The sequence below is a fragment of the Oenanthe melanoleuca genome, chromosome 3, assembly GCF_029582105.1.
Source record: "Oenanthe melanoleuca isolate GR-GAL-2019-014 chromosome 3, OMel1.0, whole genome shotgun sequence".
In the NCBI taxonomy this organism is placed as follows: Eukaryota; Metazoa; Chordata; class Aves; order Passeriformes; family Muscicapidae; genus Oenanthe; species Oenanthe melanoleuca.
Window position 1 is genome coordinate 56,123,151 of NC_079336.1, and position 21,905 is coordinate 56,145,055.

A 21,905-nucleotide genomic window follows, 5' to 3' on the forward strand; every position below is an offset into this window, starting at 1 on the left:
CAGAGTGAGAAGGAACACGACCGGGCTGACTGGACACTAGTGCAGGGATCCCAACCCCTGCTGGAAAGGCAATCTGCTCACAGCTCAAGGAGGCTGCATTTGCAGAGACAACCTCCCTCGCATTAAAATTAATACAGGGCAAGCATGGGAATTCAAGTCTTTACACAGTAAAGCTTGCCATGACAGGCCAAGGTCCCCCTATGTACAGCACTGTCAGACACCAGGTTTGGAAAACCTCTGTCAGCCTCCTGCCACAACTGTATGATGGCTGCTTTTTCTCACACTGATCAGAGCCTGGTCACTTGCAAGGCAACAACACATTTAGCATTTGTTCAAGAGCCAGATGAGAACAGGGAGGCAGGATCTGGCCAGACAGGACACAAACTGGAAGATCACGGAAAGTCTAGGGTGACAAAGACCTAAACAATTATCTAAGTATCTAAGTTTCATGCAGAAGTCCAGTGCATGAACTTGGTTGATGGCCCTTATTTATTTGGAAGAATATGAAGCTGAACAGCAAACTCCATCTATCACTTGGCATAAGAAGGCCTGGCTTTAAATCATGTCAGCAGGACTGACACTAGTGCTCTCTAGTGCTCCATTTACAATACTGATCTGGTAAGAACGGAGACTTCAGTATGGAGTTACAAAAGTTATATAAAGGCATCAAATGTTTTAAAATGCTGTTAAATAAACAGACAAAACGAGTAAGTGCCGGTCACAGCACATAACTTGGACAGTCAGTTAAAACCATAAAGGAAAAGGGATATGAAAATATCAGCTGAACAATATTGTAATAATTATTTTCATTTTTGACTCAAGAACAGAAATATTTGTTCCAAAACCAATTCATATTATTCATCATTCAGCCTGGCTTTTATTTTCTCAATCGCGGGATATTCCTTTTGTGTTTATAAATATTCTTTTGTGTTTATAAATAAGGTCCAGGAAGTCCTGAAAACATGACAGAGATACACTTTGACTCCCTTTCCCACGACACAAATAAGTGATTAATAAATATGTAGATAGGAAGAGTGGGGTCATTTATTTATCACTTTTTTCCAGTCACTCAAACAACAGGATTTTTTTTTTTGTTCACTCAAGTAAGCTATTCCACTGTTGTGTGATGGTTAAGCCACAGTTGAACAGAAAGCTGGAACTTTTTTAATGCAGGCATACCTTTTGAGAGTGGTCAATCAGTTCTCAGTAGAAAAAGTTAAAAACTGCTGTTACTTCTGGTGCAGTCAAATAAACTTTTGAAAAGGACTACTGCAGCAAAAATGTCTTATGTTAAGATAATGAAGTCTTTTACCCAGTAAGTAAGAAGACTGTTTAATATTCATGAAGAAACAAGTTGTGATGTTCTTCATGATCTGAAAGGAATTTCCATTTTCTGGGTGGTGCTCCAAGAAGCTTCTTTGCAGAACAAGGTCTACATCTGTTGTAATGGCCTGAGAAAGAACAATGTTCAGGAGGAATTATTTTTTTCGTTTTCTGAAATAATTTCCATTAGAGATTCATAATCAGCATATTCTCTCAGAGTTTGTATCATTTCATCTAGCATTTCTTCCCCTAGCATGAAAGACTCAACATGATGCACTGATCTGCTTATTCTGTGGTCTGTAATCCGGTCCTGTGGAAAGTTGTATGTTCTGATCTTCTCTGATCTTCCTTTAGTCCCAACCTATTGAACAAGAAGAATCATTTATCACCATCATCATCTTACAAAAATGATGAAATATTGATTAGGCATATAAAGCAAAAGGTTTCCCTTCCTCATATGACTATACAAAATCTGTTATAGTTACATAGTACTCAGATCACTTCAACAGCTGCAGTGATTTTTCTCAAACATGTAAAAGAACAACTTTATTGCATCTTTTTTCTAATACTATTCTGTTTCTTCATGCTGCAATCCAGTTTGTTTCACTGGATCTTTAGGACTTACATACAACTGAAATTTTAAGCCTGGTTAATATATGAACTTTATTGCTGAAGTAAAACATAATGCTGTTGTTCAGACTTTGGGGACTCCACAAATTTTGCTCTCCAGAGTGGCCTAGTGGAAAGCATCCCTTCCCATGGTAGAAGGGTTGGAGTTAGATTATTTTTAAGGTCCCTGCCAACCCAAATCATTCTATGATTCTATGACTTTTTTTTTTTTTTGCCTCATATAAGTCCTTCCTGTGCTCCTGTTGCTCTATATTTCCATTTACTATTAGCTGTTCAACAAAGGTGTTACCCAAAAAACACATGCTTGTACAGAATTACACCACAACTAAATGAAACTTACTTGAATCTTTCGAGCACTGTTTCTCTTTTTGGTTTCTTCTTCTAGTTTGGCATTGTATAATTTAGCACATAGCATTTGCATAGCCTTCTCTTTGTTTTTAATTTGGGATCTTTCTTGCTGACATTCAGACACAATCCCTGTCAAAAATATCGTGACATTTAGCACTTAAGATTAACACATACTAAAAGAGCTCTGCAATTTCTGGAAGATTTTTTATATGTTACATTAGGCTGTTACATTTGGACTGGGAATGTAGAAGTCCAGGTTTATTAATGAGTAATGACATATTCTGGGAGAGAAGTATAGGCTGAGTTGTACAGGTGTTTTAAGCCATAAGACAATAAATTTAATTCAGTGGAAATTTATTTCACCTGGACAATAGATGAATAATGAAATAAAAGATACGTGATGTGATCTGACTTATAAAAGACACCTTGTAAATTTTGGCCACAGTTCCAGGAAAGGTAGGATTTAAGAAACACTAAAGTACATAAGATAGTGAGTGCTTAGAATATGACCAGAATATAAAAGGGTGTGCTTTCTCATCCCAAAACACACAATTAGAGGTAAGAAAAGAAAAACCAAAAAAAAGAAGCAGGGAGAAGAAATATAATACAAGCTGAGTTGTTATTTGGATTTGTTAAGTAGCTCTGGTAATATTAGAGGATGATTTTATAAGATTACATAGTATTACTTCCTGAAAGACTTATTTATAACCAACATTTTGGATCGCGGTGAAGGTTTATAAAAAGACTTAGGATGAGAGAAATAGAAGAAGTAACAGGACAATTTAAAGGGAAGAGAGATCAGAGAAATAAAGAAGGGAAAGGTGGAACAGGAAAAAGTCAGGAGCTAATGTGAGGTATGAACTTCTCTGTTAACCGTGTATAACTGCAAAAAATTTGCAATACACTTTAAGATTTCTACAAGATGCCCTAAAAACTGCCATCAGCAAAAACTAAGATCAATTGCTGGTTTTAGTTTGTTGTGTTTTTATCCAAACATACAGGCAATTCAAAACATCCTAAATGTGGGGTATTTTTTGTCACCATAGTGTGAATTTTAACCTCTCCACTGCTTGCCTTCTGCTTTACTACGGTGATGCAATAAGTGCAGAATGGATTGATGTTTTAAACAGATACAAAGCAATGGGTGGCAAAAATCTGGATACATGAAGACAAAGAGTGCTTGGGATTATCCTGAAACCTTGTAAAGCCTGACTAATGTTTGTGGTAGAGAAGAGGAAAAGTTAAAATGCAATGAAAGTCAAGAAGGCTGTTGTGAATTGCTCAAAGGGAAGTAAAAGGCTTAGGAATAGCAATAAAAAGCCCCCACACAACAGCTAAATCAGGTAGTGTTTGAGAGTGTATCTTATCCCTGCTATGTTTCCTAACCTGAGCCAGAGGGATGGGCCTCCTAATTATGTGTGTCATCTACAGGAAAGAAGCCAGCAGACGAATGGGAGCTGGCATCCCGAGCAGACTCTGCAATTAAAAGTAATGTTTTAATACAGAAATAGCACAATCTCTCTTTTGGAGACTCATCAAGAAAATTCAAATCAGATTTCAACCTACTCTATTTTTTGGTGTCACTTTCATAATTTGAAAGCTTAAATATAATTTCTTGACAGAATCTGATCTGAATGCTTTTAGAATGTCATGTTTAATAGCAAAATTAGCTTACCTACTGAAGCCAGTAGTCTTCACTGTTAAAAACTGGAGTGGGCACAAGATGATGCATTTAAAACAGATATGAGAACTACATAAAACCTCTGCTCTACTACTGCCCAGGCTTGAAAATAAAACCATTGTTTGAAAATAAATTCTGACAGCAGTTTTGGAATGTAGATCTTGCACTAAGGAAAGAATGAAGCAGCACACCTGTTGGAATGTGAACTATCCGTACAGCACTGTCTGTGGTATTGACATGCTGGCCTCCAGCTCCACTAGCTCGCTTTGTTTCTATCCGTAGATCTTTTGGATTGATTTGCAGCCTCATCTGTCATGGGAGACAGAAGAAGGAAAAAATAATTTTATGCTGGTTTTTTACTCACCAGGTATCAAATATGCAGTCAGTTTATTTCAGAAGGCATGTTCATGCAACATCAAACTTCTGAGCATTTATGGGTACTAGACAAATCCTATTATAAACATATTAAGAAATCTTGGTAATCAGATTGGAATGCATCACAATGGAACCCCAGAAATCAGCCAAATAGTAACTTAATGAACAACCACTGCTTAGCACTAATTTTCCTCTCTGCTGAGAGTTCTGCATCCTCTTCCAGCAGAGTTAACCAATATTTAAGCTTGATTAGATGTTTTTTAAATGAAATGGCAGACATTCTTTTTCTTGGCTTTGGAGTGGAGCAATAGTCTCTGTGAGGAAGGAGCAAGACAATTTCAAGAAAGTTCAGGAAGGAGTAACATCTTTGACAATCTGCTAGGTCAACATAAAACTAAGATCAAAATGAAGCTTTCTTAGCCCACTGTTTTTAAGCAAGCAAATGTAGCAAAACTGAATTATGGTACACTTTAGAACGTGCAAGTGAGGATACTCAAAAATGGGAAAAAGGAAGTGCTAAAAGAAGTAATCTTTTAGCCTGGTAAAATAATTCAGTCTTTTGCTACTTCGCAGAAAATGCAGTTTTCCACAAAACATGAAAGACAGTCACTGTGAATTTTCAAGTCATAATCAAGTAAACTGTCAGTGACTTTATTGAGCTTAGGATTATGAAAAAAGACGGAAATTCTTTATTTTATCCCTGTGATAAAAATAAATTAACAAATATCACCTAGTTTAAAATTAAGACTTAAAAAATCTTTGTGTGAGAATATCAAGAGAGGCAGAAAACACTTGGTATTAAATATTGCTCCTGGTAATGTCTGTTATACTGAAAGATGAATATTACCTCAGTGGGTTGGGGTAATATTGCAACAGTCATTGTGCTGGTGTGAATGCGTCCTTGTTTTTCTGTCTTTGGCACCCGCTGAACACGATGCACTCCTCCTTCAAACTTCATGTATTTGTAAGCCTCAGCACCTGCTATACTGGCTACTGCATGCCTTAGGCCACCTTAAACAGAGAAGAAAAACAGTTGTAAACCTTTAAGAACTGCTGGTACTATGCTGTTATACTTCAAACAGTGTACCTACACACCACTGGCATTTCTTTCTTAAAATGACAAATTTACCATTTACACACTTGGGCAAAATCACACCAAAAATGCAAGAAAAATCTTAAAGCCATCCATATTTAATCACTATCTCAAAAAGGAAAGGACTGTAAAATTCTCTTTTATAGAGTCCAACTTAATTTTATATACATTTTTTATACATTTTAAATACACTTATATACGTTTTTTCCTGGAGCAAACAGAACACAGGTTCCTGCACCTCTTACCAATACCTCCAGCAAAACATTTGACAGCAACATCTTACAAGCATTGAACAACTTGGAACTTGGAAATCAAGCCTATAGCAATCACAGCTTGGGGACAAGAGTTCGCTGCTCCACTAGTTCATGACATTCTTGGTCTTCTGTGTTTGCTGGTGTGCAGTGTAAGTGAAGGATCAGAGAAGTGATGGCACTATAAATGAATATAAAACTTCTCACTCATTTTTGTTTTTAATGCAGCTCAATTCCCAAGTGCCATTCTCAGCACAGTGGATGGTGTGCCAAGGGAATGACTGAAGAAGACACAGGTGGCCTTGAAAGAGTATTGCTCTTCAAGCCTTGCAATATGAAACCACAGCTGTGGAAAAGAAGAGGCACACACTTCTCAGAAATACTGGTTTAGGCTATCTCTCAGACTCAGGAACTCAACCATAAGGTCAAGACAGCAGCTTTTGAAAAAGGAAAATGAAGACAACATGGAATTGAAAATGACCTGCACAGCAGGAAAAGAAATCATCCACCAGAACACAGGCCCAGTTGTTCACCTCCATGGACACGTTCATTTACTCATAGCTTTATTAAAATATATATTGCTTTACAGTCATGTTTGTGAAAGATAGGAAGAGGCAGTTTGGCTTTCTCTTCCACATAATTTTTGTCCTTCTGCTTTTAAAATTTGTAGTGATATGTGTGCCCACAGTGTTTAGAATAAGATGACCAAGAAACTGATTCACGTGACAGGTATTTAGATCATACTGCTTCAAGCTGACTATTACCAACACAGGTTTATTATGAATTGTAGCCAAATCTAATGAAATTTTGACAGACCTTTTACCCTGGCAAACATATTGTATGCTTGTCAAATATAGTTAACTCTTGATAACTATGTGTTTGCCTCTGTCATATAAAATGCCCCAATCTAACCTGGTATTGGATTTACTCAGAACAAGGGTATTAAGTTTGTACTCATTTTTTATGTGGCATCTTAGATTAAGGAAAAGCCCCACATTTGTGTCTCTGCCTGCCACTGCAGGGTGAGAAAAAGTGGATAAATAATGACATGTGAATTTATGCTTCAACATGTGCCCTGAATCTTCAACATGCTATTCTTGCACAATGGGTCAATAAAGTAATTTAAGAGTGGACTGTAACCTGTATTTTATTGCAGCTTTATTTAACATTCACCTTGTTCACACATGCTCACCTTCAGATTTCAAATTCAGGAGTTCTCTGAAACGAGGGAGTTTGACATTTTAACACAGGACCTTGCTTTTTGCTCATGTGATCAATAAAAATGGAATGTGGGTAGGATGTAATAGCCTAGTGTCACCAGCATCTTTAGCCCCACTCTTACTCAGCACAGCATGGACACTTTGGACCTGAGGGTTCAAACATCCATTTCATTGGCTGTGCCAGGTACAGTGCTCCTACCTCCCAATTTATTTCCAGCATCTGTTTTGATAATATGTGGTTAAGAAAAATCAAAAAATAACCTGCAAGAGGCTGACAACAGCTAGGGCTGCCTTTATTTTCCCAAGATTTACATTCTCAACATTAATTTCGGTGCATAGACAAACTCTCAGCAAAGCAGACTTTGAAATAAATATACAGCCATTAAAAAAGCTAGCCCTTTCAAAGAGAAAATATGGATAGATTATACCAGGTTAACATATTAGTTCAATTTCCCATTTAAGGCATTAATGAGGATATATTTGAGTGTGTGGGCTCCTTGTCCAAGGACTGAGCTTTCACCAAAAGGCTAGCCAAGCCTAACTCTCTTTTTTCCTAATCACAGGACTGTAAGCTGAGTGAGACCTGACTTATATTCCACACTACTCCATAACTATTCCATAACAGGGCTTTTAAGCCAAATCAGTGGACTGATTCAATTAGCACAGTGTCCTCAAAACTGCTAGAGCTGAGAAATAAAAAACATACAGCTGTCTGGAAGGCCTTGCTTAAGCTGACTGAAACTGTGCTCTGAAGGTGAAATGTATAAGACTGCTGGGGCTCACCCAATCCAAGTCTTGCATCAATGGAAAGGGCAACTCTCCCCCTAGTATGTGAAAAAAAGAAAACACAGACCCTTCTTTTCTGTTTACACCCATCTAACCTGTACAATGTTTATTCCATTTACTTTAAAAAAATATTTAAAAAAAGAAAATAAACAGATTTCTGCTGGCTTTGAAGGCTGAACTGGCCATGAATTGGGATGAACATGACTTTGCTCCTTCAGCAACAAGATGCACTGTAATATGAAGCTTCTCATCCTCATCTCCACCTGAACTGTAAAAACAGTTTGCTTGGCACATGAGCTCTTAACCATACAAGTAGTTTATTAATACAAAAAATCTAGATAACAGAAAATAAGGAATTCAAGTGTCATAAATTTTTTTAAAACTATATTAACTGAATCATTAGCAGCCAATCTTGAGGGGAGTGAGCCACTCTAGAAGGGAGCCTGAGCTCACATTCATCAACTTGAAATAAGATACTTGCAAAGAACTCTAAAGAGAGTTATTTGAACAGTTTACAAATATAACACTTTTTAGAAACAGATTTCAATAAAGATTTTAACAGCTGTTACAGATGAGCTATATCCAAATATCCCATTCCCTTATATTGTAGATGAGATGGTATTACAAATAAATTTAAGATGTTTTAGATTAAACTCCACGGATTCTTTTAAGAAAACTGATTCCTCTATGCCAATAGATCTGTAATATGATTTTTCAATCTTCCACCAACCTAATCTATAAACAATAAATAAAACATTAGATAACTAAGTAGAACAGTGTAGCCAAATAAAACTTACACAATCTTTATTAAAAAAAAAAGCTAAACCAACATATCTGTATCACTTTCTAAATTTCCTTCTGCCAAGCACTTCTCTTTAAAACTATTGTTTTAAAATGTAGAAATGAAATTACTAAAAGACAAATTTTCTTTGTAGCACTTTGGTATTTCAATAGCTTTTCTGAAATGGAGTTTCATGCCCAAATACAGAACCTGAGGAGAACTGTACTCAGACATTCAAACAATATTCCAGTCCTAAAATTAAGATAGTGCAAATAAGCTTCCTTTACTTAGGAAATTAAAATGTCATATGAATGAGTGTTTCAACTTGAGTTAAGAAGTTATAGTATATTCATTACTGACCTATTTCACTGGGAAAGTATTCTAATACTTCAAATTTCCACTTTTTATAAGCAGCATATCGTTGATACATATCAAATATCTCCGAGGTGAACAGCATGGCTTCCTGCCCTCCAACTCCAGCAGTTACTTCCATGACAAGATCACTCTCATCTGTTTCTTCTGAAGGAATCAAAAGCAACACTATCTGTGAATACAAAAGCACCCAGCTAAGACTCCTCTCTGACACTGCCACCCACACCTGAGACAGTGTAAAATGCCAGACAAGTCTGTGACTGATCTAGGCTGTGTTCTCCTGCCCCAAGGACAGCCTTCAGCCAGGCAAAGGTGTCAAAGGGTGATGCTGCATAGCAGAAAGGCTCCCTCAGTCTCTTCATGGTCATAGGAGCTACACAGGCCTCTCCTGAGAGCCACAGAACTTCACAGAAGTTTTTAATCCATCAGGAGCACTGTGAGGATAAACCACATCCCTGTTCTTGCAAGACAACTGAGTATCTCCCTTCTACCCAGATTCCTCTTTGAATTCCATCTCAACTGCAGAGCTAAGAATGTATGGATGTTCACAGTCCTTCAACAACAGAACAAATGTATTATTTATTTATTTTAAAAAGAAGAGCCTGAGTTGCAGAAGAAAGATATATCAAAACCAAAAAAAACAATCACAATTTTGCATGCTGGACCAAAATTCTGGATTATTTGCAAATGCTTTTAAATCTTCTTCCTTTACTAGAATAGGTGATGTTTCCTTCCACAGATGATGACTTCTTTTGGCAGAATCATATTTACAAAAAATATTTATAAAGTGACTGTTGTATTGTTGTTGGAGGAATAAAGAACGTGACAATAGCAGCTTCAACAGTAATCTTAAAAGTCTGTTTACAGAAAGATTTTTTTGTGAAATAACATAGATACTCTGTAGAATTTATATAAAGTAGCAGCCTATAGTAGTTACATAGTATTAATTTTTTTTCAAAACCATCAGTGAGTGATACTATGTAGGTTTGACATCCATAAAGATACACTCAGACAAGGCAAACTATAGCACCTACTTAAAAAGATACTTAGATTGAAACATTTTCATAGACAAACAGGCATTTGCATACAGGATGTCTTTATAGCACCTGATTTTTTTATTTTCTTTAGCCAACAGTCTATAATATTATTATTACTATAGTTATTGACTATACCTAGCACCGAGGGGAGGAGAAGAAGAACTTACCACGTACATCTTGATAAGGATCATAGAATGGTTTGGGTTGGAAGGGGCCTTAAACATCACCTAGTTCCAACACCCTCAAGAAGACAATCTGGCTTTGTTAATTTTAGAATGGCAAGGAAACAGGTGCTTTATTAGGTGATCTAACCTGTTGTTTCAGTTCAGCTATCTCTTCTTCACAGGAAGCAATTTCTGTTTCTGCAAGCTTCCGGAAATCTTCATTCTCATCTGAAATATTTGAGTATTGTTAATCCTCAGAATCATATCAGTGCCATTCTGTGAAAATCTTCTGAAAAAAATAACCACATGAAGAACTTACTCTAACAAAAATAAAAAAACCAACAAACCAAAACCAAATTACCACATAACCCCTCCTTCGCCCAAAACACCAAGCAGGCAGAAAATCATATGACTAATATGGTCTGTGAAGATTGTCCTAAGTACATATTAAGTGTTTTCTAATCCTCTGCAGGTATAAGACATGAGAAAAAACTGAAATAAAAGAATTTCTATTAAAACATCAAAAAATAAAATCAAAGACAGCCATCAAAAACAATGATTACTGTGTCGGTGGCCGAAGAGTAGAAGAGGTTGCACAGACTGGTTGTGAATTTCCATCCTTGGAGATCCTCAAAACCCAACTGGGCAAAACACTGAGCAACTTGTGGGAGACCCTGCTTGAGCACGAAGGTGGGTGATGCCCAGAGGTCCTTCCCACACCAGCCATTCTGTGGCTCTAAAAACTTATTTTCTGTATTGCAGCATGGCAAGAACAAAAAGGATTTAAAGAGCACAGCGGCTCCTAAACTGGCACTCTTTGTTAAAAGGACTTACACCCCTATCACTGTATGCAAAAATCTGAATACTACAGTTCTAGTGAATACTTAATCATCTAACCAATGTTTACTGAATATAAAGTACTCCTTTTCAACATTTTAGTTTTTTAACTGCTATCAAAATAAAGTTCGATTCTGGGTAAAAAAAACAAACAAACCATTTTTTGGCAGCAATAAAAGTGTGCAGCTACTGACACAGAACAAGATAAAATCACAGTTTGGAGACAGCACATTCAGGTGCTGACTGTCCAAACGGAGACAGGCAGGCGAACTGGGCTGTCTTGGCAACAAGATGGATTAAAAAAAAACCCAAAAAACCACCAAAACTTGTCTGTTCCCGATTAGTTCTTTGTTTTATAAGGAACAGGTTGCAGTATCGGCACTTCCCACGCCGGCAGAAGCCCGTTCCTCCCTCGCTCGCAGCCCAGCGGAAGGTGACACGTGTGTCCCCGTCCTCCCCCGCCCGGCGGCACGCGCGCCGCTCTCCCGCCGCCGGGGCGCGCCCCCCGCGCGCGCAGCCGCCGCCCCCGCAGGTGCGCGCCGCCACGCGCCGGCCTCCGCCCCGCCCCCCGGGGCAGCTCGCCCAATCGCGCCCGCCTACGCGACCGACCCGCACCCCCGCCCCGTGACGCCACGCGTCCCGCACCTCGGGCCAGCTCCCGCGTGTCGCGCAGCTCCCGCTCCTTGTCGCGCAGCCGCCGCACGCGCGCCGCCAGCTGCGGCGCCGCCCCGCCCTCGCCCCGCGCGCGCGCCTCCAGCAGGCGGCGCAGGGAGGGCGCGGCGAACAGCTCCTCCAGGCCGGGCCGCCCGCTCAGCCACGCCACCGGCGCCGCCCGGAGGCTCCGAGGCGCCAGAGCGGCCGCTCGGTAGCCTCGCGCCGCGCGGAGGGCCCGCGAGAGCAGCCGCATGTCTGGCTGGGGCCGGAGCGCGGCCGCCCTCCTGTCGCCCGAGCGTCGCTGCCGTGCCGGAGACGCCCGAACGCGCTCGGCAGCCTCCCTTCCGGATTTCCGGAAGTTGCCGAAGAGGCTCGGCACTAGGTTTGGGCGCAGTCGGAAAACATCGGGACTCCGGTGGCGGAAATAGCCGAAGGGATTCGGCGTCCCTCGGTGAGGCTGGCGGCCTCTGATTGGCCAGCGCTGACGGGGCGGGGCTCCGCCTCATGGCCCCGGCAGGGCGCCCCCAGCGCCCTCTGCAGGCCCCGGGAGGGACCCGGTTTAAAGTCATTCTGAGCAACAACAAAAGAAAGCCAAGAAAGCCTCAAACCCCAGCGAATCCTCCGTTCCTCAAGCTTATAGCAGGACTTCTGTGCAAGAGCCTCGGGGGTACTGAGGTTTCTACTGGGGCGGTTTAAAGGTTGCAGAGGTAAAAGTGAGGTAGGTTGGAAGTGTGAGCTGGGGCTTTGGATATCCAGGTTACTCTTTCAGACCTTCTCCCTCCAGAAGAAATCCTCAGAATTAAAGGAGAAGGAACATGCAAATATTGTGGAAGGATGCCCCACACTGAAAGCAGGTGTAAAATCAAGCATTTAGAGGAAAAGAAATGAACTGTCAGAGGAGCAAAAAAGGACAATTCAAAGTGCTTTCACATCAGAGATTAGTGGTGATACTAAACCCATTTAGAAAACAGATCTGAGGACAGTGTTTTACATGTGAGTTTTAAGTGGGAAGGCAGCGAGGATGCAGCCATTTAGGAACTGTATGTTGTGGGATGATCTGGGCATATCCCTTCTGAAATGCAGTCCAAATGTATATTACCTTGTTTTAGATAATAACATTAATGAGATTTTTGGCTAAGCTCAAAACAGTTTCAAGAATATATTTTATTATAAACATGTGCATTCATAAAATGTTATTAGTCAGTTTTTAATATTACAATCATTGGAGGAGGCAGAGTTGTGTCCTTGTCTTCCTTCTGTCCTTGGTCGTGTCTTACCAGGACTAGGCAATCATGTCTTACAACTAAATTGCAGTGTTGGAATAAAGTTACTTCCTTATAAAACATTAGTATATTGTTATTTTCACAAATGCAATATCAAAAGCAAGAGTAATCCTTGAAAACCCAAGTAGTTTTAGCAGTCAGAAAAGAAAACTTGGAAATTTTTGTTCCATGATGGAAATCAGTGCAGATTTGCTATTTAAAATATTAAACATTAAAATTAATGGTTAGATAAAAATGTTTTCCTATGATTCTAAGTCCACAACTTTGGATAAGGTGTATTGGCAAAATACAGTGTAGCAATAATTTATAAGTAAAAGTCACACTGGAAGATCTTTGTGGAGAATGTACAGTTTGTGTGAGTTGTCTTGCACTGATAAAAACCTCAGGCCATCACTTAGGAAAACTCACCCACCAAAAGCTTCCTTTGCAGCCACTACTGCCTGACCATGAAGCTCCTTGAAGTCTTCTTCCAGAAGCATAAAGGAAAAATTACCCAATTTATGCTTTAACAGACAAAAATCTTTTGATGTTCTGTAATAAGGAAAGAGAATCTAACTGCTGTGTGAGCCCAGCTTGTGAAGAGACCTATGGAAAACTCAGGAAACTTAGAGTAAGAGGTCATTTAAGATAAAGCATTTGAGGGGAAAAAAATAGTAATCCAAGTCAATGGTCAGCCTTTGCATCACCTAAATCATATCCATGTTTTAAATGAGAAAAGTGGATTTCCACAGGGTGAGTTCATGGATAAAGGAAGGGGAAAAATCAGGCTCTTGGTATAAAGTTAAAATAATATGCAGACACTGTTTCTGTCAAGTCTGTCCAACTGATTTTAGCACTATTACTCCTTTGTTCTTTCATCCCACCAACATCACTGGTACTGCTGGTAGAAGTATTCAGGACATATTCGAACAGGGCTGGTGCTTTGTCACTGCAAATGTACTCAGTGTACTGGTGAACAGCATGGGACTTTTGTCACTGTGTCCAAGTCCCAGGATGTCTATGTACAACTCTGTCTATGTGCAACTTTAATTTTTTGCTTTGTTGGTTTTGATAAGGGTGCAGACTCTGTTGGTCGGGTCAACAATGCCAGGAGCAGGCTCACAGACATTGCAGAAATATAGACTTTACTGCTCATGGTGCAGAGTTGCTGAAGTTAGAGACTTTCTTGTATCTGCTTTGATTGCTTTTGAATTGGTCTTGTGGAATGCTTTTGCTAAATGGCTTTTGCAACCACTTCTTGCATATGGAAGTGGCTTCCTGAGTGGGCTCACAGCATGGTCAGTCCAGCAAGCTGCTCTTACTGAAAAAGCCCCCTGCCTGATTTTAGATATTGGCTCCACAGACATGTGCTCCTTGTAATTGAGTTTCCTGCCTAGGGAATCAAGTTTAGCATGAGATGACATCTTAAGCCCTGGCTGTTTAAGCTAGAGTGTAGTTCTCCTTTGTTTGCTCGGTTTAGACCAGCCCAGCAGCACTTCAGCATGCTTTTAATTTTAAAAATCGCTATTGCTAACTGAAGTCTGATTTGTGTCCACTTTCTGTTGACCTGCAAATGGAGTATGTGGACTCCACAGGTACTCAAGTGAGTTATGGACTGGCAAGTGGACCTGGTCGTGCTGTGACCACGTTTCCACAGTACCGTGCTATAGCTCTCTAACCTGCAGCTCAGCCACCTGTGTGACTGACCTGCCTTCATCAAACCTCTAGTCTCCTTCATACCACATGTGCCTTCTGTCTAATCTGAATGCTTGTGATACTGTCTGTGTGTTCTGCTCCATCCTGGGTAGCCCAAACTACTTTAAGCTCAGTTATAAGAAAGCTGGTTGTAAACAGCTAAGTTGAACATGTGTAACACAATATAAATTCAGTTTCTTTGCAACCTAAAGGACAGGAGGGCACAGAAGTGCTCTGCTTATTTTTGTCTCTTCGGCATTAGGCTCTATTTGAAAGGAATTTAAAACACCAGGCAAAAGTGACAAAAGCATAACTCACTTTCTGTAGTGCACTTGCTATATACATTGTCATGAAAAACTGAAATACAAGTTAAATACATACTTATTTTATTCCAAGCTATAGAATAAGTGCATTTAGGCAGTTTTTCAAAGTGTATTGTACACTGCATGCACAATAAATCAGTTTAATAGCTTGACTTCTTTACAATTTGTGTTCAAAGAACTGTATGATAGGCAATGAGATCATGTTACTTATTGTCCATTTGGACCACATCCATTTTTGTCATAAAAAAATTTGGGAAACCCAAACCGGTAAACGAAATGTATATTAAACATTTGAATATGAGCATTTGCTCCAAGAAAGAAACTTTACATGTTATGTTCAATTTTTCCATCCCTCCCAATAGAGGATTTTAGACAATAAATTTTGAACGTGATTTCATTGCAGTATTACACTGAAGATTGGTGTAATATTTTTCAAAATGATGTCACAGTTTCCAAGTACAGATTTTGGAATCTTATGCTAGAAATCAAGGTTATATTTTAGGGCCTGCACATCTAGCTTTAAAACTGTCTTGAAAGGATGACTTGTCTGTGTTGACAAGAACTTCTACCTGTGTGAAATATCTTATAAAGATAGCTTATGATTAGCAGGTCACCATCAAATAGTAACATTAAGAATTCAAGTCTACATTTGCCAAGACTTATGCATGCAGTTTTATCTCTTATACATTGCTTAGATGTGTGCACTAAATGTGTTGTGCCTCAAACACCAACAACTTGAAATTACACTATATAAATATATACATATATGATGCTGTATATGTTTAGTACCAAGTAAATATAACTAGTCAAATGATACTAGACATATGTAGGACCATAGTTAAATTCCAATTAAGAAAAAAGTGAGAAAATTTATTTTTTTTTCCTAACAGCATTTCACAGTAGAAGGAGGCAGTCCTTTCTCACTGAATTCCCCCCCCTCAGGATTTGTAAACATCATAGCTCATATTCTATCAGTATAATAATTGAATATTTTATTCATAATGGTAAGTAGCTAACCAACATGAATAAAGTTGTCATAACACGGTAGCACTTTCAGACAAAACAGGTATTTATTAAAAGAAACATTTATAAATATTTTGTCTTGCATTTTAAACTACATTTTCATAAATAACAATATTTAAAAGTGCTGAATATGGTAGGATAGTCAGCAATGCCACTGTAAACAGATTTGTTTTTCCACTTTGCAGATTTTTGTTTTAGATCCCATTTTGTCAAACACTACAACAGTTAAAATATTTGCATAGGGAATAGAGAATAGCCCTTTTAATCATCTCCTGAATTCTATATAAATTACAAAACCAAATGAGTTTAAGAAACAGTTTGCTAAATTGTTCATATATATATATATCCAAAAAAAGCACACAGGTTTCAAGTAAAAAGAATGACTAAAAAATTCCCCAAACCTGCTATTTGAAGCATGTTCAATAAATTAAGAAAATGAGAGGTAGTAAAACAAAGTGAAAAAAATAAGCCCCAGAAGATAAACTAAGACCTGCACCCTCCCAGTTAGGGTGTCACAGCAGACCTGCCTCGGCCGCAGCAGCTCCCACCAAAGCCGGCACCGGAGGCTGCCCGCAGGAAGTAACTGAGGGGCTGGAGCCAACTGTGGCCAGGCCAGATTCCACTCAAGGACACAACTGCCAGACCTTCCAGGCCAATCAAAAGTGATGGGCTTGTGCCATATTTAGTCCTATGTATGTGAGAAGAACCTTGCCTCAAGTCTTAGTATGGTTGTCAATATTAAATATATATATATATATATATATATATACACAAACACACATACGCACACACATAGATATATATATATATATATATATATATATATTTAACAAGTATTCGGAGCAATTTCTTGGTATATCTTTAGCAGTTTATGAGGGATGCTAACACTCATTTTGCTTGTATATGATAGGTATGAAGATGGGGTTTTTTTAAGTTCCAAGTCACTGTCTCTTTAAACATCAAAATGTGTCCTGAAACTGGACATTCTTTGATAAAAAGGCCAAGCAAACACTATTAAAAACACCATGGCAGCCTGGTGATGGGAGTACTGTGCTGCCTTAGCTCAGATTAAGGGCTCAGTACAGGAATCTTTACCCAGGAAAGATACCCATTGTGTTTCTGTAGGCCTTTTGCTTGGGTAAGATCTGTGGGTTTAGAAGCCCTTGAAGTTTGGTTTAATATTACTCTCCAAACCCCTTGTTTTCAAGGAGTTGTTCATAATCAATGAGGCTAGAAGCTAAGTCTTCTTTAACCCGCCACCTCGTAAAACATTACTTCATTTAAAAACATTTTTTACCGGATTTAGCTTTCAAAAAAAATATCTTACAGAACAGATGCAGTTCATCAAAATGTTCTAAAATGCTCTAAAATGCTACATGTAGGCAATCTTTTATTAAATTTCTTTATTCAAAAAACTAAATTATCAAGCTTTGTGTGTTGTTTCTTGTTTCTTTTTTTTTTTTTTTTTTCTGAATTACATAACATTATACAACAGTGTTAGAACTGGATAGCCAGTCTTTAATAAATCAATTACAGTATCTGACATCTGAAATGTACATTGAAAATCTTTGTTCTTTTAACAATTAAACAATATCAGCGCATAGATTGTGTCACCCAGAAATGGATCCCTTTAAGTGATTTGTGCTTTTTTTCTTCTTTTCTTTTTCTTTGACATTGCAAACTCTGTAATGAAAATGCCACAGTTTTGGCAGTGAACAACCAGAGGAATTCTCTGCTTGATTTATTTTAAATAAACAGTGATAAATAGCTCTTTTTCTCTGTACAGAAATATTGGCTTCAAAAAGTCAGTGTATTGTACTCAGTAGAGCATGTAGAGTAATGCTACACCTTAAAAATTGGCTTTTTAGTTAGTGATGTTAAAAAATGCAAGCCTCTTTCTGGTTTGCTGCAATTGTTTCTATGTACCATAGGACTGTATTGCACAAAAAAAAAAAGTTTTTAAATACAGATATAATTTATGTTATTGGATTAAATATTGCAACAACTAAGTGGTAAGTGAAGCAGTTTTACCTTGCACATGCAGTGTGAGAATACACAAGGGGACTGTTCATAAAACTACAAATACATCATTGCAATCTTGACTGCAGTAGGGTGAAAGGAGTGTGAAACAAATGTATTTTGGCAAATCCATTGATCCGCTCCTACGCCATCTTGAGCAAGGAGGGCCTTGTTAAAAATGTAGACAGAGACCATAATTTGTTTTGTTTTTTTCTTCACAGTAGCCTGAGTAGTGCTAAACTGTAGTTCTCCAGGAACCCAGCTCCAGATGTTATTAAACTACTTTTCCTCCATCCCACCCACCCAAAAACAAAAAAGCCAACTAATCAAGTTATTTTTTTTGAAAATTATAACTAAGTTTCAGAAGTAGAGCCTGTAATACTTTCAACAAGAGACTTATAAATCTGAGAGTTCAAAAACCTTGGGAAAGAGTCTCTGTGCATCAAGGTGTATATCTGGAGCTGGGCATCTTCATACATGTGAGGGCTGGGATCCAACAAGTTTCTGTTGATAACTTCTCTCACCCGGGAATCAAGACTAACCTGAAGAAGATGAGCACAGAATAATAAAACAATAATATTGGAAAAGCTGTAATACGTATATCTTTATTTCTCAGGGCTCCATTGAACATGCTGAGTTGATCAGTTATTCAAGTAATGCTTTGTGCTTCTTTCAGCACCTTCACACAATTACTTTGTAATGCACTAAGACTGTAAATTCTATTTGAGTTTTGACTTGGTCTTTGCATCCATCTTAAGATCTGTACAATGAAATGCAACTGTATAGCAGATTAAATGCAGTGCTATTGAAGTTTTCCAAGATACATTTTTTAACTTAAAAAATAATTTGTATGTATTTAAAATTATTTCTCTGAAATAAATGTTGAATTACCTTCATTTAGAGAGCTGCAGGTTTGTTTTGGCTTTTTTTCTGAGCATTTGTGTTTAAACTTTTGGAAGATTTCTATTCATTATTCTTACCTGGCTGCCCTAGAAGGTTTTTTTTCCTGGGTTTATTTTTTTTTTCTTTTAGGCACTACATTTGTTCTTTACAAATTACCCATGGATTTTTATCATTTTTATTGTGTTAATCTCCCCATTAATATTAACTACTTCAGATTTGTTCTTTTTGTCAGGACTCTTTAACATCATGGTAATTCATACTTTCAGGAGATCATATATCCATACTGAAGTTGTTAGCAAATTTCAGTTTTAGCTTCTCATTTACTTACCATTTGTGATGAACTCATGTGCCTAGGCAGAAAAGGACATATTATGCGTGGGATGAATGCCCATATGATTTTAGAATATCCTTTAGAAATTTGAGTGAATCTACAGTTTACCCACAAATGCTCTAAAGCCTAGTAGATTAATGCATTCTGGATTAAATGAAATGGCAGTAGTGGCAAAGCCCACTGACACCGGCAAGGGTTTACTCAGCTAAGAAGAAAAGGGCTACGATCCTGAGTAGATAAATGCCAAGAAGATATCAGTTAAGATATTGTTATTTACACCAAGTTGCAACCTGACCCTACTGCTCTGCAACCATACAAAGATAGAATACTGTCTGAAGGATTGACTTCAACCGTGGAAAGCTCCATGTATTAGGATACCTTGCTACATGAAGGATGCTAACCAAGATGAAAACTCAGAATATGTTTGGATGTGTGAGCCTGTGATTTCATACATGGTGAAACAAAGTCTTTGAAATATGCTGGTGTGGTGTGGTATAGTACGGTGCAGTACTGAGAACAAAATATATATTTTCATTCTATCTTCAGTACCAGCTGTAGAATCTGACATTGTTGGTTTGTTGGCATATTGGAGTATGCTACTGACAGAGCAGACAAGCTCTTTCTCCTCCAGTATTTGCTGTCACTTGGTTATCAGTCACAAGGCACAACTATAGGAGACCAGTGGTGCTGCTCAGCCAGTGAGTGTGGGCAGGAGTACAGTGCTATGCTAGTTTTGAGTGGCAGTGTTGCAGCCATGTGTCTTCAGAATGTATTTGAAAACTCTACAAGCCCAGACCATTACATAGAAATGGCACACTAAGATTTAAGCAGTTCTGCCCCTGACATGCAGGCACCCACATTTATGTCAACAAAACCAGTTAGTACAGCTAATTGTTTCTTCAATATCAAACATAATAGCTGGGATAAGAAAACCCTCAAATTTGGTAGGGTAGTAGGGTTTTGAGCCACTGAGCATAATAAAAGTTAATTGCATTTAGAGAATGCAAAAACCAAAATTAATTATGGAACCATTAATTTGCTTTGTATTTTTTCATGACTCACTAAAGCCAGATGGCAAAACTAGTTGGAATTACTAAAGGTATTTTCTTGCAGAAAACAGATGAATATGAAGTATCTGAGACCTTCTGCCTCAATAACTTCTTTACTGAACAAGTCATGCTAAATATTTCAGTTCTTATGCCAAAAGGTAACATCTGGAAAGGGATGCCTGGATAAACATGAATTTTTCAGTTCCCATGCTGTTCTAATGCATTGCAAACAGTTCTTGTTTGCCTCCTTAAGATTTCCAGTATGGAAAGGAGCAACTGGATTGATGAGATCTGTATGCATCCAGTGCACTAAGTTCACGAGTAGCTTTGTTAAACTCAAAGTCAAACAATGCTTAGTTAGTGTTTGAATCCTAAATGCTGATTGGTCTTAGCTTAAAAAGACAATTGAGCATTCATCACATATGTATCTGCTAAAAACACAGTATTAGAAGAAAAAGTTGTTCTATCGGCAATTGTATTTCACTCCAAAGCAAAAGCAGATACTATGGCACAAGAGAAGATAATGGAGCTATAAATCACTTTTGACTTCATTCATATGAATGAAGTTGCAAATTATTACTGAATGCAGTGAAGAAGTAAAATGTAGGAAGCAAGGTCCACAGTGAGCACAAATTAGCATAATGCCATTGAGTAGAAATTCAAATGCAATGCACAAAGACAAGGCAAAGATGATAAAGGTACATGATGTGGCCTAAGAAAAACTCTTCTATAGTGCTTATATATTTATATATTTCTTTGTATTACAAAACATGGTTTGATAGGGATGATTTTTCTTTCTACACGTGAAGATGACTTCAAAATTTGTCTATTTCAGTTAAAGGGTTGAATAAAATCTTATATAATTCCCTAGATATTATACATTTCATTAGATAAAATGTCAGCTTCATTCCTGGACTCACATAGGAATTCAGATTTTCTCCCAGACAATTGTAGCAGCAGATAAATCTATAAAGATTCTGATTTAAATCCCTTAATTATGGTGCTTTTTCTCCAGAAATCCATTTGCATTGCTTCCTCTCTCTGTCAGACATGTAGCATTACTAAAGAAGCAAACCTATTTCTCAGCCTTGTCTTACTGAGTTTCTTGACCCTTATAGATGATTCGTGGCTGGTAATGCTAAATGGCCCAGTGCCTGCTGTTTCTGTCCCTTCCTTTCCTGGTTTAATCTTCATACTATGACATCTGACAGACTTTCAGACCCTCACCTGACAGTCCAGTGTATAACACTTCTGCTCTGGGATACCAGTAAATGCAAATGTAACATTTACAGCTTTACCTCTTTTGGTGATAGTATAGAAATGTAATCTTCATATATAAGTCTTGCTTTTTCTTCAATAACTTTCTTGTTCTGTTCCTTCTTTAGATCTTCACATGCAAGCCAGAAAAGCAGGTTCTCCTCACTATACTCTGTTCTGAGAAACTCTCTGAAAAGGTTCCTCCCAGCTGGTGTTTTCATCATCTTGTCAAAATTCTGAGCCCAAGACAAAATTTCATCTGCAGTAGGGTTTTGGCTGCAAAAGCAAATATCATTACAAATATGCTCCTATTTTTGTAACACTGTTTTCATACAGTCATCCAAAAATTCTCCTTTCAACTGCACTTTAGTCCAAAGGGAAAACTGGAAGCAACAAGGCTTCAGCAGTAACAGGGGAATTTTGTTTGCTCTTCACTTGTGCATTCATTATCCCAATAGCTCACTAAATGTCTTTAATGTTATGAGAAATGC

General features: G+C 38.2%; 2 protein-coding genes across 5 annotated transcripts in view; both read right to left on the reverse strand.

Moving 5' to 3' along the window:
- Positions 1–1,020: 1,020 nt before the first annotated feature.
- MTRF1L (mitochondrial translation release factor 1 like) lies at positions 1,021–12,035 on the reverse strand. 3 transcript variants are annotated; one of them, XM_056488004.1, is made up of 7 exons: positions 11,544–12,035; positions 10,210–10,289; positions 8,849–9,032; positions 5,205–5,368; positions 4,174–4,291; positions 2,294–2,430; positions 1,021–1,684 (listed from the first exon to the last, which is right to left on the reverse strand). In XM_056488004.1, the coding sequence occupies exons 1-7, from the start codon at positions 11,803–11,805 to the stop codon at positions 1,469–1,471; spliced, it is 1,161 nt and encodes a 386-aa protein (XP_056343979.1). In that variant the 5' UTR covers positions 11,806–12,035; the 3' UTR covers positions 1,021–1,468. The 3 variants fall into 3 exon arrangements, with proteins under 3 accessions (XP_056343979.1, XP_056343982.1, XP_056343980.1); XM_056488007.1 differs by having other exon boundaries at positions 8,849–9,007; positions 10,210–10,350; positions 11,544–11,624; XM_056488005.1 differs by having other exon boundaries at positions 10,210–10,350; positions 11,544–11,624.
- Positions 12,036–18,071: 6,036 nt separating this feature from the next.
- Positions 18,072–21,905, reverse strand: part of RGS17 (regulator of G protein signaling 17) — a 53,681-nt gene continuing 49,847 nt past the window's right edge. For both annotated transcript variants that reach the window (XM_056488008.1, XM_056488009.1), the window contains exons 4-5: positions 21,456–21,690; positions 18,072–18,416 (exon numbers count right to left, since the gene is read on the reverse strand). In XM_056488008.1, coding sequence (XP_056343983.1) covers positions 18,228–18,416; positions 21,456–21,690 — 424 coding nt within the window. In that variant the 3' untranslated portion in view covers positions 18,072–18,227. The remainder of the gene's footprint in view (positions 18,417–21,455; positions 21,691–21,905) is intronic.

Excerpts from the sequence above, each read along its gene's own strand:
- MTRF1L (XM_056488004.1), bottom strand. The coding sequence starts at position 11,805 with ATGCGGCTGCTCTCGCGGGCCCTCCGCGCGGCGCGAGGCTACCGAGCG. Across the intron at positions 9,033-10,209 it reads TAGCTGAACTGAAACAACAG|ATAGTGTTGCTTTTGATTCC; the intron begins GTTAGATCACCT and ends TTGTATTCACAG. Across the intron at positions 1,685-2,293 it reads ACAGTGCTCGAAAGATTCAA|GTTGGGACTAAAGGAAGATC; the intron begins GTAAGTTTCATT and ends CTTGTTCAATAG.